The sequence below is a fragment of the Homalodisca vitripennis genome, chromosome 5, assembly GCF_021130785.1.
Source record: "Homalodisca vitripennis isolate AUS2020 chromosome 5, UT_GWSS_2.1, whole genome shotgun sequence".
Classification (NCBI taxonomy): domain Eukaryota; kingdom Metazoa; phylum Arthropoda; class Insecta; order Hemiptera; family Cicadellidae; genus Homalodisca; species Homalodisca vitripennis.
In genome coordinates, this window is record NC_060211.1 from 3,065,985 (window position 1) to 3,085,124 (window position 19,140).

A 19,140-nucleotide genomic window follows, 5' to 3' on the forward strand; every position below is an offset into this window, starting at 1 on the left:
ACTGAAATATTTAGAGTATAGAGTAACTTTCTGTACAAAATAATCACATGTGAATGTGAATTTCTGTCAGGTATAACAATACAACTAAAAATACCAAATCAATCAAAACAAAATTAATATGGATCATAAGTATTGACAAAACAGTTCTAAAGCCAGGTAGCCTATGTGTCGAGTATTTGTTAAAGAGTCATTTCCATTAAAATAGATTAGCTAAGGGTTTCGTATATTTCTTTAAACTGTAATGCCTTTTTACTCTGTCACTGCGATTTTGATTAATGGTCCATTCTTACAGATTTTTTTTGTTTTTCGTTTATAAGATAAACCTACAATATTTGTAGCTTTTTCTCAAAACATGTTAATAAAATGTCATTGATAGGAAACTATTTTTACAAACAAGTTTAAAATTTAATTTATGTTTAATAAAATATGTTTGCTTTGCATGCACCAACAGATTTTTATAATTGGAAATTGATTAAGGTTGGTGCCTAAATAATGATTAAGAACTAATACTTTACAGGAACCCTTTCTGTATAAAAACGACAGGATAACGAGTCAACCACGCAGGAAATAAAAAGTTATAATAACAAAGATATAAAGTACCGGTAGCTTGGTCTTCATGCAAAACAATATTTTGTTATCTCAGAATTGTGTGAAACATTCTTGGAGCTGTTTAACTCACCTTGCAGTGAGGTGAGAATCCAGGACACCTTATTGTTGTCCTGAGCTACTTTCAGCTGGTCTACCGAGTCCAGGAACATAATCAGGGGCCGCTCCTTACTGGTATTCGTCAAGAGCTGTTTCACTCACCTTGCAGTAAGGTGGAAATTTTGGTGGGAATCCCAGGACACCTCATTGTTGTCCTGAGCTACTGTCAGCTGGTCTACCGAGTCCAGGAACACAATCAGGGGCTGCTCCTTACTGGCATTCGTCAGGAGCTGTTTCACTCACCTTGCAGTAAGGTGGAAATTTTGGTGGGAATCCAGGACACCTCATTGTTGTCCTGAGCTACTGTCAGCTGGTCTACCGAGTCCAGGAACACAATCAGGGGCTGCTCCTTACTGGCATTCGTCAGGAGCTGTTTCACTCACCTTGCAGTAAGGTGGGAGTTTGGTGAGAATCCAGGACACCTCATTGTTGTCCTGAGCTACTGTCAGCTGGTCTACCGAGTCCAGGAACACAATCAGGGGCTGCTCCTTACTGGCATTCGTCAGGAGCTGTTTCACTCACCTTGCAGTAAGGTGGAAATTTTGGTGGGAATCCCAGGACACCTCATTGTTGTCCTGAGCTACTGTCAGCTGGTCTACCGAGTCCAGGAATACAATCAGGGGGCCGCTCCTTACTGGCATTCGTCAGGAGCTGTTTCACTTCACCTTGCAGTAAGGTGGGGGTTTGGTGAGAATCCAGGACACCTTATTGTTCGTCCTGAGCTCCTGTCAGCTGGTCTACCGAGTCCAGAAACACAATCAGGGTCCGCTCCTTACTGGCATTCGTCAGGAGCTGTTTCACTTACCTTGCAGTAAGGTGGGAGTTTGGTGAGAATCCAGGACACCTTATTGTTGTCCTGAACTCCTGTCAGCTGGTCTACCGAGTCCAGGAACACAATCAGGGGCCGCTCCTTACTGGCATTCGTCAGGAGCTGTTTCACTCACCTTGCAGTAAGGTGGGAGTTTGGTGGGAATCCAGGACACCTCATTGTTGTCCTGAGCTACTGTCAGCTGGTCTACCGAGTCCAGGAACACAATCAGGGGCTGCTCCTTACTGGCATTCGTCAGGAGCTGTTTCACTCACCTTGCAGTAAGGTGGGAGTTTGGTGAGAATCCAGGACACCTTATTGTTGTCCTGAGCTCCTGTCAGCTGGTCTACCGAGTCCAGGAACACAATCAGGGGCCGCTCCTTACTGGCATTCGTCAGGAGCTGTTTCACTTACCTTGCAGTGAGGTGGAAGCCTGGTGGGAATCCAGGACACCTTATTGTTGTCCTGAGCTCCTGTCAGCTGATCTACCGAGTCCAGGAACACAATCAGGGGCTGTTCCTTACTGGCGTTCGTCAGGAGCTGCTTGAAATGTGCTGTCAGAGGCACTAGATCATCTGGGATGTCTTCAAATGGTAGCATGTAGTTGTATGATATCTGGAGAAAATGGTAATGGTAACATTTAGTAGTTTGGCTTATCCAATCTTTTTCAAATACAATACCATCTCGCTCTGTAGGCATATATCTGTTTGGGAGACTTTGGCAAGTTGGCAGATAATAGATAGGAAGGAACATTCGGACTGGAAGAAGTTTACCGAAATGACTTAAACGGCAAACAATGCAACATTGTACAGCCAACATTAACATGAGCGTTTGCTGCCAACATCAATAGCTGCAGGTCTCACATAAAAAATCTAGGTGATTGAGACAATTTATTTTTCTTTCACTGCAGCTCTTCTATATGGGGATTTTATTTTAAGAATAGTTTGAAATTAATATGTCCTAAAAAGGGTTTCCATACTTAGCCGAAATCCAAATATAATCGTCTAGATGACGAGAGACAGTCCAGAGATGTTCAGCTTATATCTAATGTAACTGAAAATGAATCTCAGTTATCTATAACTATCTAGGTACTAGATGATCACTCCTACAGATTGTATTCCATAGACTAAATGGACGTTGACTTCTCATGCCCAGAAGGTTAAATAAAAACTAGAGTAAACATCCCTGGTTTTTTAACTTATAGATTATTTCTGTAGATTTTTTAAATACTAAGTAAAATCATTTTGGAAATATGTCCTTTTCAGTCCACGACGAGAATACATCTGACATGTGCTGAGTTCTCTATCATGAAGTTCATGCAGCTCTGCATTTGTATCTTGTTCTACACTTACTTCACTATAGGGCTGATAGTGTATTTTTGGCTGATTAATCATGTTATGTAATTTTTGTAATTCTTTCATGCTTTCTATTATATTTAGAAGCTAGAATGTTTTCATTATGGATACTCTGAGATATTTACTAATGAATATGTACAACTGTGTTGCCTTCAACAGATTTTTTTGGTATGTTTCATTTATTAAATTGGGTTATTGTATTTTAATATCTTGGTTGTAAAGTTTTCAGATATGCTTCATAGACTACAAAAAACAAAGCACATTCTAGAAACTTGCAAAAGACTTACACAACAATCTCTGTTGATTACACAATATTAACATTTACTATATGGTAGGGTAATAGTAATGCTCTGGTTATAGTAATACTCTGTTAGCTAGTATATTGCAAGAGCAATCAAGCAGTACTACAAACTATTGAGTTCTTTTAGTACACAAAAATACTGCTAAGTTCCCTCTAGTATATAAGATTATAGCTGTCAGGCACTATTAATTAACTAGCAATTGGAAACATGAATAAGGCAGTTATATGCAAAAGAGGTTCCATAGGGTAAGGAATTAATCCTACACTACATTTGTCAAAGTTAGACCTGCTGACAGATAGAGATGAGTGTAGGGGTGAGAGCACTGCTATCTGGTGTCGTGCCCAGGAACCGGATGATACTGATGGGCCGCGCTCCAGCAAACCACTCAGATGATGTCAGTCCAGCAGACTTGGCCAGAAGAGAAGTTTTCCCACATCCACCCTCTCCGTACAGTACAATTGGCTTCTCCGAATCTCCTGTCATGTATTGATGTATTTTTACTAATTCCTCTTCCCTTCCATAAAATACCTGCAAATGTTTATTTGTGGTTTTAATACAGTAAAATCAGCCTCAGGTTTCTATGATTCTATATAGGTAGAAAGGTTAATGGGGTTTCTGGATCACGTTCGAAACCAATAGTAAATCGATATAAAATACTGTTTAAAGGACGATAAACAATCCAAAAGAAAATCTCTTGTTCAAATCTGTGTGTTCTTTAATATTTTTATGGAAAATCTAAAACATAATCTATTACAAAACGACTAGGATTTTTTTCTATAATGAATAGAAGGGTCCAGCACTGTTTCACAATGGATTCTGCAGATTTGTATCAAACTGTGTAAAATTTCGTGCAAATTTTTGTTATAAATGCAAAGAGAAATTATAGAACTAAATTTACCAAGAAATTATATTTTTATCATTAGTTTTTATGTTTACATTTCTACAACCGAGACAAATATAAATGATTTCATTTTATTATTCAATTATTGAGGTTATGTTTACTATTATACTATTATACAGATTATTACGGAAGTAAAAGAGTTTTTCAATTGCTAAATAATTTAATTTTGGATTTCTATAAAATATTAAAGAAAACAATTAAGATTTCGAAAAAACAAGATAAAGATTCTGAATTTTCCATAAAATGGCAATGTGAATTCATATATCACAATCTTCTGTAAGTGAAGTAATAAGGAAGTTCTTAAGTAATTTAACAATGTGTAAAGGTTGAACGTTTAATTTACTTTTCATTTCCTTTAACAAACCTCTTTTTCCCAGATCAATATTCAGAAAATAATGACATTTATGTACTTCTCTTGTGACGTCAATGTTTAGCGTAGAATGCGGCACTGAACCTTTAAGAGAAATGTCTTTCAAAATTCATACCTCAAGAACTAATTAAACCAATTATTATGAAATTTAGAAAACACATAGAGAATACTCATTTGACTTAAATTATCCACGAGAGTGAAATTATCCTCTACTTATTAATATTCATAGAAAAATATTTCTTTTATCGAAAAGATCTAAAACTTCAAAAACAATTGGGTTATACTTGAAATTGTATTAATGTAACAAAATTTTCAAAAACATCCTCTCTCTTATTCCAAATCTCTTACATCTCTTGAACTTTATAAATTTCGTGTTTACAGCTTTCTACAACATTCATTTGCCAAAATTCTCCAGTATTTTCGAACAACCATCTCTTTCAATTATCCATATGTATTGTTTTAGTAAGAACATTCCTCTTAATCTCTTTACATTTTAAAGGATTTTTATCAAAATATTTATACGAGTACATTTTTAATCGCAAACGGCAAAATTCTTGTAATATCTCACCATTCAGCTCGCCTTTGAATCCACGGATAAATTTCTTATTATCAGTAACGAAACAATAGTAATTTTTGGGATAATCACTTGTATCATACTTGGCCAAATTTTCTTTAGTAATTTCGTTAGGATATTTTGACATTTGAAGGAAATAACTGTTTGTGTCCATGTAACAGAGATGCAGTTCTGAATTCTGGATCACATTTCTTTATTTTATTATAATAAAACTTGAACATGAGCAATTTTGAAAGATCTAGTACAGAAAATCCTATGTAGATCGGCTTGTTAAACCTAATCTTTTGTTTGTACATAATGCTTGCAATGCAGTTTTCAGTGAAAATTGAGGGTAGCTTTTGACATTTGTTTTCTTTGCTTGCTTCGTTCAAAATTTGTCATTGCCTAGTTTGATATCGCAACTATTTCGAACATTTACATACTCTTCCCAAAGACAGAATTGTTCATCAGCTTTAAAAAAATCATTTTTCGAAGTCGCTTACCGCTTTGGTCCTCATATTTGTGTTATAATCGTATGAATCAGAATGTATCTAAAAAAGAACGTTCAATGAATTTCCTAGGTTTATCACCATCAAACTCGTAACCATATCCAGATTTTACTGAATAATTTATGTATTTTTTATCATTCTTCATTTTCATAAATTTCCTTTTTTAGATGCATCATTGAGATATAATGATTCATAATTTTTTCTTCAAATTTCTTTTTTGGAGAAGGCATAACTTATTTTTTACGCTCCCTCCATTTTGTATAAAAAATGTTTAACTCAAAATTTTTTCAAAGAATAATTTTACAAAATTCACAATTTTTAGGTATTTTAAAATATTTTCTCATATATCAAAACAAAATACGGGAAAAAATTGGCGAAATAAAAAAACGGTAAAAGACTGTAGGGTAAGATCGTAGAGGTGATAATATTTCTCAAATGTCTGCCATTTTTATTGGTTTTATGAGATTATTGATAAATTTTCGTGATGTTTTGTAAAATCTTTCTTCATTAACTGCAGTAGATTTTTCATTTATTTGAGAGATTTTTGTCATTTTCTTGTTAGTATTTTTTCATTGACTGTAGCCGATTTTGTATTGACTTTAAGAGAATTTTTAGTTGTTTTACATATTATTCAGTTGTTTTTAATAGATTATATTTTTATTCCAAAACATTGTTCATAACAGGAACAGCTTTGAACAAGAGAATCTTTTTATACAACACAATTTCCATTACTACTCTAGTATCCATGTATTAAAAGTGTTTCCCATAGATCCGTTCTCAGAATTATGAATCTTTATATTACAAAAGTTTGTAGATAAAAGGATAAGGAAGGTAATTATGATTTGCCAAATTTTTTTGCAGAATTTGGTATATTTAAACATTGAAATCATAATTTAGAAAACTTAAAGTCATAAACATTTCTATAAACCAATGTACGTGCTGTAGAATTTAAAAATGTTTGTTTATTCACATTCGTATTAAAAAATTAACAACAGCACTTACCTGTACAGAATTGTTACACGCATGAAGGTGTTGTAAACTTTCAGTGACAATTTGTCCTTGAGCACTGGAATCCTCCTTCCTCATTGCTCTATCCACGAGTTTGGTGATGCTCTTGTAAAAATGAACTAATGAAGCACTTACCTGTACAGAATTGTTACACGCATGAAGGTGTTGTAAACTTTCAGTGACAATTTGTCCTTGAGCACTGGAATCCTCCTCCCTCATTGCTCTATCCACGAGTTTGGTGATGCTCTTGTAAAAATGAACTAATGAAGCACTTACCTGTACAGAATTGTTACACGCATGAAGGTGTTGTAAACTTTCAGTGACAATTTGTCCTTGAGCACTGGAATCCTCCTTCCTCATTGCTCTATCCACGAGTTTGGTGATGCTCTTGTAAAAAAGAACTAATGAAGCACTTACCTGTACAGAATTGTTACACGCATGAAGGTGTTGTAAACTTTCAGTGACAATTTGTCCTTGAGCACTGGAATCCTCCTCCCTCATTGATCTATCCACAAGTTTGGTGATGCTCTTGTAAAAAAGAACTAATGAAGCACTTACCTGTACAGAATTGTTACACGCATGAAGGTGTTGTAAACTTTCAGTGACAATTTGTCCTTGAGCACTGGAATCCTCCTCCCTCATTGATCTATCCACAAGTTTGGTGATGCTCTTGTAAAAAAGAACTAATGAAGCACTTACCTGTACAGAATTGTTACACGCATGAAGGTGTTGTAAACTTTCAGTGACAATTTGTCCTTGAGCACTGGAATCCTCCTCCCTCATTGATCTATCCACGAGTTTGGTGATGCTCTTGTAAAAAAGAACTAATGAAGCACTTACCTGTACAGAATTGTTACACGCATGAAGGTGTTGTAAACTTTCAGTGACGATTTGTCCTTGAGCACTGGAATCCTCCTTCCTCATTGCTCTATCCACGAGTTTGGTGATGCTCTTGTAAAAATGAACTAATGAAGCACTTACCTGTACAGAATTGTTACACGCATGAAGGTGTTGTAAACTTTCAGTGACAATTTGTCCTTGAGCACTGGAATCCTCCTTCCTCATTGCTCTATCCACGAGTTTGGTGATGCTCTTGTAAAAAAGAACTAATGAAGCACTTACCTGTACAGAATTGTTACACGCATGAAGGTGTTGTAAACTTTCAGTGACAATTTGTCCTTGAGCACTGGAATCCTCCTTCCTCATTGCTCTATCCACGAGTTTGGTGATGCTCTTGTAAAAATGAACTAATGAAGCACTTACCTGTACAGAATTGTTACACGCATGAAGGTGTTGTAAACTTTCAGTGACGATTTGTCCTTGAGCACTGGAATCCTCCTTCCTCATTGCTCTATCCACGAGTTTGGTGATGTTCTTGTAGAAATGAACTAATGAAGCACTTACCTGTACAGAATTGTTACACGCATGAAGGTGTTGTAAACTTTCAGTGACAATTTGTCCTTGAGCACTGGAATCCTCCTTCCTCATTGCTCTATCCACGAGTTTGGTGATGCTCTTGTAAAAATGAACTAATGAAGCACTTACCTCTACAGAATTGTTACACGCATGAAGGTGTTGTAAACTTTCAGTGACAATTTGTCCTTGAGCACTGGAATCCTCCTTCCTCATTGCTCTATCCACGAGTTTGGTGATGCTCTTGTAAAAAAGAACTAATGAAGCACTTACCTGTACAGAATTGTTACACGCATGAAGGTGTTGTAAACTTTCAGTGACAATTTGTCCTTGAGCACTGGAATCCTCCTTCCTCATTGCTCTATCCACGAGTTTGGTGATGCTCTTGTAAAAAAGAACTAATGAAGCACTTACCTGTACAGAATTGTTACACGCATGAAGGTGTTGTAAACTTTCAGTGACAATTTGTCCTTGAGCACTGGAATCCTCCTTCCTCATTGCTCTATCCACGAGTTTGGTGATGCTCTTGTAAAAATGAACTAATGAAGCACTTACCTGTACAGAATTGTTACACGCATGAAGGTGTTGTAAACTTTCAGTGACAATTTGTCCTTGAGCACTGGAATCCTCCTTCCTCATTGCTCTATCCACGAGTTTGGTGATGCTCTTGTAAAAAAGAACTAATGAAGCACTTACCTGTACAGAATTGTTACACGCATGAAGGTGTTGTAAACTTTCAGTGACAATTTGTCCTTGAGCACTGGAATCCTCCTTCCTCATTGCTCTATCCACGAGTTTGGTGATGCTCTTGTAAAAATGAACTAATGAAGCACTTACCTGTACAGAATTGTTACACGCATGAAGGTGTTGTAAACTTTCAGTGACGATTTGTCCTTGAGCACTGGAATCCTCCTTCCTCATTGCTCTATCCACGAGTTTGGTGATGTTCTTGTAGAAATGAACTAATGAAGCACTTACCTGTACAGAATTGTTACACGCATGAAGGTGTTGTAAACTTTCAGTGACAATTTGTCCTTGAGCACTGGAATCCTCCTTCCTCATTGCTCTATCCACGAGTTTGGTGATGCTCTTGTAAAAATGAACTAATGAAGCACTTACCTCTACAGAATTGTTACACGCATGAAGGTGTTGTAAACTTTCAGTGACAATTTGTCCTTGAGCACTGGAATCCTCCTTCCTCATTGCTCTATCCACGAGTTTGGTGATGCTCTTGTAAAAAAGAACTAATGAAGCACTTACCTGTACAGAATTGTTACACGCATGAAGGTGTTGTAAACTTTCAGTGACAATTTGTCCTTGAGCACTGGAATCCTCCTTCCTCATTGCTCTATCCACGAGTTTGGTGATGTTCTTGTAGAAATGAACTAATGAAGCACTTACCTGTACAGAATTGTTACACGCATGAAGGTGTTGTAAACTTTCAGTGACAATTTGTCCTTGAGCACTGGAATCCTCCTTCCTCATTGCTCTATCCACGAGTTTGGTGATGCTCTTGTAAAAATGAACTAATGAAGCACTTACCTGTACAGAATTGTTACACGCATGAAGGTGTTGTAAACTTTCAGTGACGATTTGTCCTTGAGCACTGGAATCCTCCTTCCTCATTGCTCTATCCACGAGTTTGGTGATGTTCTTGTAGAAATGAACTAATGAAGCACTTACCTGTACAGAATTGTTACACGCATGAAGGTGTTGTAAACTTTCAGTGACAATTTGTCCTTGAGCACTGGAATCCTCCTTCCTCATTGCTATATCCACGAGTTTGGTGATGCTCTTGTAAAAATGAACTAATGAAGCACTTACCTGTACAGAATTGTTACACGCATGAAGGTGTTGTAAACTTTCAGTGACAATTTGTCCTTGAGCACTGGAATCCTCCTTCCTCATTGCTCTATCCACGAGTTTGGTGATGTTCTTGTAAAAATGAACTAATGAAGCACTTACCTGTACAGAATTGTTACACGCATGAAGGTGTTGTAAAATTTCAGTGACAATTTGTCCTTGAGCACTGGAATCCTCCTTCCTCATTGCTCTATCCACGAGTTTGGTGATGTTCTTGTAGAAATGTGTAATGAAGTGGTTCAGGTATTCTTCATGAGTTTCTGTATCAAGCCCCTCTCTGCCAATCCATTCTACTGTGTACCTTCACATTATCAGAAACCACAATGAAAAACAATTTTGGTGAAATAACAAGACTGCTCTGATAAATTCACTGTATTTATTTTACGAATACAGGCATTTGCAGCCAAACAAGAGTTTAATCTGTAGTAAAAAAGGTCACAAATTTGTTGTTGTGTTTATCAATTACAACTTATGACAAATTTTACTGTATGTTGTCTGTAGTCCACCTTATACTGTGCAACAAGGTTTAATGATCTAATCTGTATATTATAATCTATGAAGGATTACAGCACTGCATAACATCACTGACGTGGATCTATTTTTACTCCTTAACATAACTCATTAGAAGTGTGCTTGTTAAGGTTTTACAAAGGTAGTATATTATAAATTGTATTGTTAATTCAAGTACATTAAATAAATTAATTAACAGCTTAACATCTTGAGTGCCAACGTCTCTCGCTACTTTACACTAGCTAGATGATCTTCACAGTCTACATGAAACAGTAGTGCTGTAAGGGTTAATTTGTAGGCATTAAGCTGAAATTAAAATTTCTTAGCAGAAATGCTACATTTTAGCAAAAATATTTGTCTTGTAGTACTTATTAATATCAATGGTATTCCGTGGGAGAATACAATAATACTTTACGAAAAACACTCTATAAAAGTTCTATGATACTTTATCCTCCAGAACCATTATACTGATAGACATAGTGTTTTTAAAATATTTAGAACCTCAATAATTAAAATATTGTTAACGAGGTTTTATTAAAAGCACCACAGTCAGAAAATAAAAATTTAAATTTATTCGTTAAAATAAACAACAAAGAAAAGTCTTCTCTTAATTTAAAATGCAAAATTAAATTAAATAGTGTGGTTATATTTCTACAAAAAAGTTACTCTAGACATAAATGTATCTTTACAAACTAATTGGGCCCTGCCAACATCAATCAATCTGTATCTTTCTTTGTCTTGTAAACACCAATGTGTAATCCTCACTGACATTGACATTTCTATTAGTGCCTTTATTAGACATCTTTAACAAATTGCTTAGATTGGTTATGCTTAACCTTTTACGAAAGTCTGTCATTTCAAAATAAAATCATACTATAACATAACCTCAAAAAATCTCCAGTATTAGTTACTGACGCTAAGACAAGACTTTCAGAAGCGTACACCGTTTGTTTTTGTTCGTATGTGTGTCAGCCCCGCTGTCACACTAACAAGCATGGCCGTTCGTTGGATACTACTCTCGCGACAAAGAGTATAGATAACATAGTTTGAACTTTAACCACAAACTAACTAGTTCGGCGAAAATTACGGGAGTTAAATTCAAATTTACCCTGTTAAAATTTGCCTCAAGACACAACATTAAATTTAAGTTTTTATGTTGGTAAGAATGAAAAATGGTACCTCTTTTAGAGCTTTTCAACCAAATTACAATTTTGAACATTCATAACCAGGAACTCTTGTAATCCTATAACGAACCAAGTTTTATACAAAATATGTACAAGAGTAGGCTACTAACTTGGAGTATGTAGTTTTAGAATTTTAGAATTATATGGGTAAAGGTTGTTGTCGAACCAGTTGCTTGTAAACCGTTTTAACTTTTATTCTCAACCAGGTTCGTTAAAAACTCAGCATTGGTCACGTTATTGAGCTTATAATTATTATTTTTGTTTTAAATGCAATTTATTTTCGTAAACACAATTTAAAACTATAATTTTTGACACCACTTAAACGTAGTTAAACAGATTTTGTAAATGTGCCGCGGCCGGTGCATGCTCGTCGGAACCCTCGAGGCCGATGTTGCGACGATAGTGCGCGCTCTTAAGTGCAATAATGAGTAGTAATAGATTAAATATTGTTTTAATATGATCATTCCCCATCAGCTTTTTTCATATGAGCTCTCTAGGCCTCCAATGGCAGCTAACCAATGAATAATTTACCTTTAAAAACTACATTTTTTTAGTAAAGCGCCAAAACCGGTACCTTTTGTTCATTCTTACAGACACAAAACTTGGTTGTAAATAATTTGCTTTATACTAGATGAAAAAATAAACAATCTTAGGTTTAATGTAACTCCTATAATTGTAGCTCTATTAACGTGGTTAACGTTGAAACTCGGGTATATATACTGTTTGATTTGAGAGTAGGCAAGAGTCTTCCACCAGACAGTTTGTCGACCGGTGGAGCCGCTCGGTGTCTAATATTTTATATACATGAAACAATATTCTGAACGCTATAAACTGATTTTCACAATGCGATACGTTCCTCGCAGTTTGTTCTCTCTCGCTTTCGTCGCGATTTTGTGGGAGCTTTTCTTAACAGTGTCGAATTTTCTCAGCTCATTTCGCAAAATGCGACAAATGTAGGTAGGTTCAAAAGTAGGAACCTTCAACCATGTTGTGAAATCATTGGCAATGTGTCGTTTCTTACATCTTAACACGACCCTCTCTAGAGTCACATCATACAGATGTGAACCTTGTCCATGAAAGTACAGGCCAGGAACCCATGGCCAACGCTCTAGCCCCCCGCCACCTTCTCGTTTCTACTGATTGGTGAGTGACAGAAAATAAAAACTGGATACGCTAAATAACAGTACGTCTTGTAAACTTTGCTCCATTTTCTTCTTACAAATAAAAAAGTAACATTTTTGCCTCCTAAAGCAGCTGGTACTTCAGAAATAAAATGAACACTCTTTCTACCTGACCACATCTCTTTTGTTCTCATTGAACATTCCAAATTAATAAACTCTGTCTCTTCAAATTATGCTGAAAAAATGTAGTAAAGTTTTGTTCACACTCCTTGCAACATCAAAATTGGTAAATGCTTTAAATTATTTATTTATTATCAACTATAAGAACAACGATCACAGAGATACAACATAAAAGTTTTGAAATAACAATTTTGTTGGTTTTAACCTACAAAAATAAGTGATTAATGTTTAACCAGTCTTCCCAACTGAGACAATACAAAAGGCGGTGAAGTATACAGTGCTGAAACTACACCTTGTCCTTCTCAGCTCCTGTGGAAGAGCGCTTTGAATCTGTAATGATTGACTTCTTTCTGTTGTAGCAAACCTGCTTGTACAGGAGTTGGTAGATGGTATGTCAGGGTTTGTATCTTATATTATTTGGGCTTAAAGTGGAGAAACATTATAATTTTCATTATATAGATGTTCACTACATCGCTACTTGAAGGCTTGCCTAAATAAATACCTTGGCTAAAAATGCTGAAAATTCAGATTTCGTAAATTTCACAATCAGATTCGTACAGACCACGGTATATGTTGTTTTGGGCACACAGTAGTTTGTGTTAAGGTAGACACATTCATAAGATCTTAAAGCTCAACATTTTGCCGGGTGACGATTTCCGAACCCCTGTATTTGGATGGTGTTTTATACCTCCTAAACTATAAAGTGTGTCAGCCCCCTCTGAAATAATGTTGTATAGCCACGGACTTGGCATACGTTATACTTTTTCTTTAGAAACTTGATACGTCAACATATTCACACACATTTATTAAGGTGAATATAAGGTGAAGGACATTAAGTGTAAAGATGACCGAATCAGGTAAAGCCTAGGCTCGAATACAGAGTATGAAGTACGCCAAGGCGATATTTTGCAATCTTCTCCACCTAACGCGTTGATGCACTCATGCAATCCTGTAAGATTTTTCACTTAAATTTATAAAACAACTGATAAAATTCACTTTGGTTTTCATTCATTGGCATAAAATGAGCACAAATGAAAATATCGTGACTTAATTCTTGTAAAATCTACAATAAAAAACAAAAATCTACCTTTGATAATTGCTTTGCTCAATTTTGGCTACGAGCCTCTCATCCCTGAGATTAGCGAGCAGTTTGGAAGCCTCTGTATCCAGACTTCTGTTGAGAATGTCAAGGAATAGTGACGCCTTCTTGAGGTTCTGAAGGTTGATGTTGTTGATCCACCGTACATAAGCGAGACAGTGGTTTTTTGTATTTTTCACATTCAGCACACCGTTGATCACCTCTCTTTCAGTCACTGTAATTAAATCCTTACATTTAATAATAATAACAGCTATATTGATTAAATTATCTGTGCTACCAAACCCATCAAAAGACATACCTAACTTTTAGCCTTGTATGATAAATCTAGTTTAAAAACAGTAATCCCAGAAGAAAGTTTATGACAAAATATTTATTCGTTACTTTTTATTAGCATTTGGAAACTGAAACAAAATTTATTTACTGTGTACTTTTTTTATGTAATTCCATTGAAATCTACTGAACTGAGTGAGGCATTCAGGAGTCAAGAGACTGTCTCTCGCTTTCAGTGAATGTCGCCCAATCCCATAGCAGTATCCGGGGGGGAGGGGGGTTCTAACCACCCCCATTGATGCAAATACTCAAGGTGTATTTTAACTTGCATTAAACTGCAAAGTATACTTGTAGCCGAACAAAGTAACATAGTTCAGTTTTGTTTTAATTTGTTTGATATTTTAATTATAACAGCTGACATTCAGTGTGAGTCAAAAGTATGGATACACTCTGTTTCGCTTTTGAGACATTGCTGCATAAAATATAAGCATCTTGAAGTTCTTGTCTGTAAATTTCTATTTTTCTGATTTTAAAACTTTGGCTATAAAAAGTTAATGATTCGTCTTTCAACATCTCTTTCAATGAATACTTTATTCCAATTTTCATGTTACAAGGTTTTTCGATATTTTTCATACTAAAAATAATCAGTTATTACAAATGTATTGATAGATACAATGTACTTACTTCTAAATAACTACTAAATAAAAACCAAATTTGTTATGTGAAAGATTAACAAAAATATTGTGTATACCGTGCCTCCCCTGTCACATCTCAGGTGGACGCCTGTAATAGTTTGTCTAAAACTGTAACCCAAAAAGTGTTTAATATGGCAATAGAGTCCTTGTTATCACTATTACGGTGATTAAAAATTTCCAAAAATCAAAATGGATTTATCTTTCGTCTATTTATATTCGTGTACGTTCATTAATTATAACGATAGTTACTAACCGATCGCTGTAACGTGTTTCTGTCACACTTTGTGCATGAAAACTGAAAATTACAAGACCAAAGTAACAAAATATCGAGCTTTGTAAATTGTACTTAACTTGAAGTTCATACTTTGTATGTCTATATGTGTTCATCGACGAGCGTTTGCCGTGTCTATGCGCAATGCACCTAGTGCACGTCAACCGCTCAGCCTCGGTATAAAAAAACACAATTAAAATTTCAAGTCTCGATTTGTGTAGTTGAATTCACATTAAATATATCATCTATACAAATAAATTTCAATTTATATCCCAATATTTTATTAGAGATGACATGATTAAATTAAAAAACAATTAAATGTCAAATATATATTAATTAAGTAACACACACCCATAGTTTCAAGAAGAATATGTGTATCTTGAAAGCCCATATTAGAACGTATAAATTCTAGGGTAGGGAATGTGTCTTTTAGTTCTTAAGATGTAACCACTCTCCCGAGCCTTATTTTATTCTCATTGATACAGTGTAACTTTATCGAAAGTCTTTTGTGTTATCGGCCAGTCTCCAAAATGGTACATTTTCCTTATGTTATAGCCGTTCTTGTAGAGCATAAAATTAGAATAATAATAATGTTCTCAGACGGATGTAAAACTTACAACGTATAATATTATTAGCATTTAACATATTCCGGTTGGGAGGGGGACTACCGCACCCCAGCTTGCCTGGGAGGCACGGCAAACATTCTAGTGATAACACTCCCCCCTTTATGTCATCCTAGATACGGCCATGCCCACGTTGGCCTTTGGTACTGCCTCTGCACGGTGCATTTTCTTAAAACTTGTCTCTCGTTTTCCTCCGTTTTGGTCAATATATTTTAAGATAAAATAAATTGTGTTGTATTTTTTATATTCAAATCTACTTTGCTACACCATTCAAATGGAAAATTTGTTTTAAAGTTCATTTATATTTAGGATGAATTTTATTGTTTTCTTCTACATATTTACATGAATTTCTAAGCAATGATTCTTCTTATTTACAATTTATAAGGCTGCACAATTCTTCACCATTTGCAGAGGTTTTGTTTTTATTTACGTATGTACGTTTATAAATAAGATCAGAAATAGAAGGAAACTAACGCTTTGTTATTTGGGTGTTGAACCGTCTTTAGCACCTTCAGTGCAGGACACAAACCAATCAATAATAGCTGGATTAACAGCTAATTACATCCATCATAGTCAATTTGTTAAACTATGATACCTCTCTAGCTAGAATGTACGTTGTTAACAGTTTTACTGCCGCACGAAACATGTAAAAACTTTAGGACCACAGTAGTAACCGCTAGAGCAGCTGAGTCTACCACAGTAGTAACCGCTAGAGCAGCTGAGTCTACCACAGTAGTAACCGCTAGAGCAGCTGTCTACCACAGTAGTAACCGCTAGAGCAACTGAGTCTACCACAGTAGTAACCGCTAGAGCAACTGAGTCTACCACAGTAGTAACCGCTAGAGCAACTGAGTCTACCACAGTAGTAACCGCTAGAGCAACTGAGTCTACCACAGTAGTAACCGCTAGAGCAACTGAGTCTACCACAGTAGTAACCGCTAGAGCAACTGAGTCTACCACAGTAAGTGTGTAACAGACTTATGAATCACATATTTTGAGAGAATTTTCATAATTTCTAATGTTAACACAGTCAACAGCTCACTAAACCTAAGATTTTGTTTATATGTTTGTATTTGTTTATGTTATATTATGTACCTGACATGTAGTAGTTGTGCATCAAGTCTTTGCTAAGTTTCCCACTGTTATAACAACTAAGCGCAGCCTTCCTGAACAGTTTCTGCATTTTCCCAAGAGTGTCCCACCAAACTGCTTGGTCATGCTGCTGAAGTTTTGGGATCCGCTGGAGACAAAAATATATGATTTATAATAGATTTTGGAGTATGACTTATACTTAAACATTACAAATATTAAATGCACATATATTAAAGAAATATATAATAATGATGTTTAGAGGTTAAAATCTGTTACAGTTTGATTGGCTGAAGATGCTGTATTGTAGTGTATATTATAAAAATATGTTCAAATATGAAATATAAAAAGTTACGTATTATCAATAAAATACATCCGTAAAACAATATGTATTGGTAGAGAGAGCATGTAAAATGATGTTGGTATAATGGAAGGTGGGAGTCAGTGGTGTAGCTAGACAGAGTGGCGGCCCCCTCGCAGCGTAGTTAAATGCGCTATCCCCGTCTATTCCAGTGACCCTCCACCCCCCAAAACTCCCGCATATTTTTATATATAGCACATTCCATCATCGGGGTACATTTGTATATGCTACCAATTTGTGCAAACACTTGACATATATGTACAATTTTAATATGCATGGATTCTGTAAAAATGAAGAGGAAACATTAAAGACATTATTTTACATCAAGATGTATCTTAGTCAGAATACATCAGATATAGAAAACCAATAGTTAATTTAAATAATAATCAAGTAGATAATGGTTAAAATCCTTTCTTTTCTTATAATTGAAATATTTTTCAGCGAACTTGTCCAAGTCCTGTGTTGCTCTATGCTCATCTTAAAGTTTTTTGCTCAACCCTTGTCAATCATTTACTAAACCTTTACACCAGCATCATTAAATTTAGGATCGGTTTTGTCAGCAAACTACCAACAAGGTTACAATAAACACCATTTAATAAAGGCGAACAACAAAGCCAAAACCTTTTTAATTTTTGGCCTGTGTTGGCAGTTTTGCAATAAAAATTCACTGATTGTTGGTTCTTCAGTCCAGTTACAGTGTCAAGAGAACTGAATGTGTCCGACATACTAACTGGTAAAGAATAAGAGATAATATGGCGAAACCTAATAAATGCTATGTTAATCATGGTTTTTTATGTTTTTTGATCCTTGTAATGAATTGTTTTACGAAAATAATTATACTAAGTGAATACTTTGTCTACCTTACAATAACTTTAAATGTAATTAACTGTAATAAACTGTGGGGGTTTTATAAAAAATTCAAACTTTAATTGGCCATCAAATCTGATTAAAATTAGAGACCTCTAGTTTGCGCCATTCTCCTTCTTCTAATAATACCTTTAAAATAAGGTGTCACTTGCTAGGGGTTCTTATTAAAACAATCTCACTTACCCCCAAAATACTCCATTTTGGGAGGGGAGATTAAAACTTTATTACGTTGAAAACCTCCTCAGTTGATAATAATAATCATCCCCCCAAAACAAATCATTCCATCTCTATTCATAAGAAAGTTAATTAAGGGCTTTAAGACACCCGGTATAATAAAATACATACTCCCCCTTTACTGTAGAGCCCAATGTCAGTTTTAAACCAGCAAAATATTTTTTCAGGCTTTTGATCGATTTAATTAGTATCAATACCAAAATAATTGTTTTGATCAATGTTTACAATACAACTTTACTTTTTATTTATCTAAATGTCTGGTTCATTATTTGTACGTTCAGGTTCAGGAGTTTTCATTTTGAGTCTCGATGGCAGGTAGGTTGAAACTTATTTCACTACACTTAATAACAAAATCGAAAGTTTCTTTTCTCCCTACATTTTCAAATTGGTTTTACTTAAACAAATCGATTTTCTGATTTTTTTACTTTTTCTTCCTGCTTTTTCCCACTTTTTGTACTCCACGCCACTAGGGTTTTCCGAAATTGTTTTTTTTTACTTTAATTTGTTAGAAAATTGGATAAATTATTGTAAATCGTCTGTTAAGAGATAGTACAGTTAAAACTTATCTTTGAAAGCTGCCACAGTCGCACTAATCAAGTCTCCACTTCCAAGAAGGGTATATGTACACATTAGGGGTGGGAAGTATTCGAGTCACAACATGAAACGATACCGCGTACAGGTACATACTGCGGTCTGTGAATACACAAGGTAGGTAGCGCGGTGGTGGCTCGGTAAACAATTTGCCTGTTTTAGTTTTGAAGGCGTGAAGTAGTGATACAACTATGCCTAGTATGTCAGTCTCTCAGTTTCATACCAACCCTTGCTCTGGTACAATACAGTTTAAGTGTA

At 35.5% G+C, this 19,140-nt stretch overlaps 1 protein-coding gene across 1 annotated transcript in view; it reads right to left on the reverse strand.

Annotated features, from left to right (window-relative positions):
- Positions 1–19,140, reverse strand: part of LOC124361724 (NACHT and WD repeat domain-containing protein 2) — a 91,275-nt gene that overhangs the window by 64,750 nt on the left and 7,385 nt on the right. Inside the window, exons 5-9 of the mRNA XM_046815659.1 lie at positions 16,836–16,980; positions 13,870–14,095; positions 9,890–10,088; positions 3,456–3,698; positions 1,928–2,128 (exon numbers count right to left, since the gene is read on the reverse strand). Coding sequence (XP_046671615.1) covers positions 1,928–2,128; positions 3,456–3,698; positions 9,890–10,088; positions 13,870–14,095; positions 16,836–16,980 — 1,014 coding nt within the window. The remainder of the gene's footprint in view (positions 1–1,927; positions 2,129–3,455; positions 3,699–9,889; positions 10,089–13,869; positions 14,096–16,835; positions 16,981–19,140) is intronic.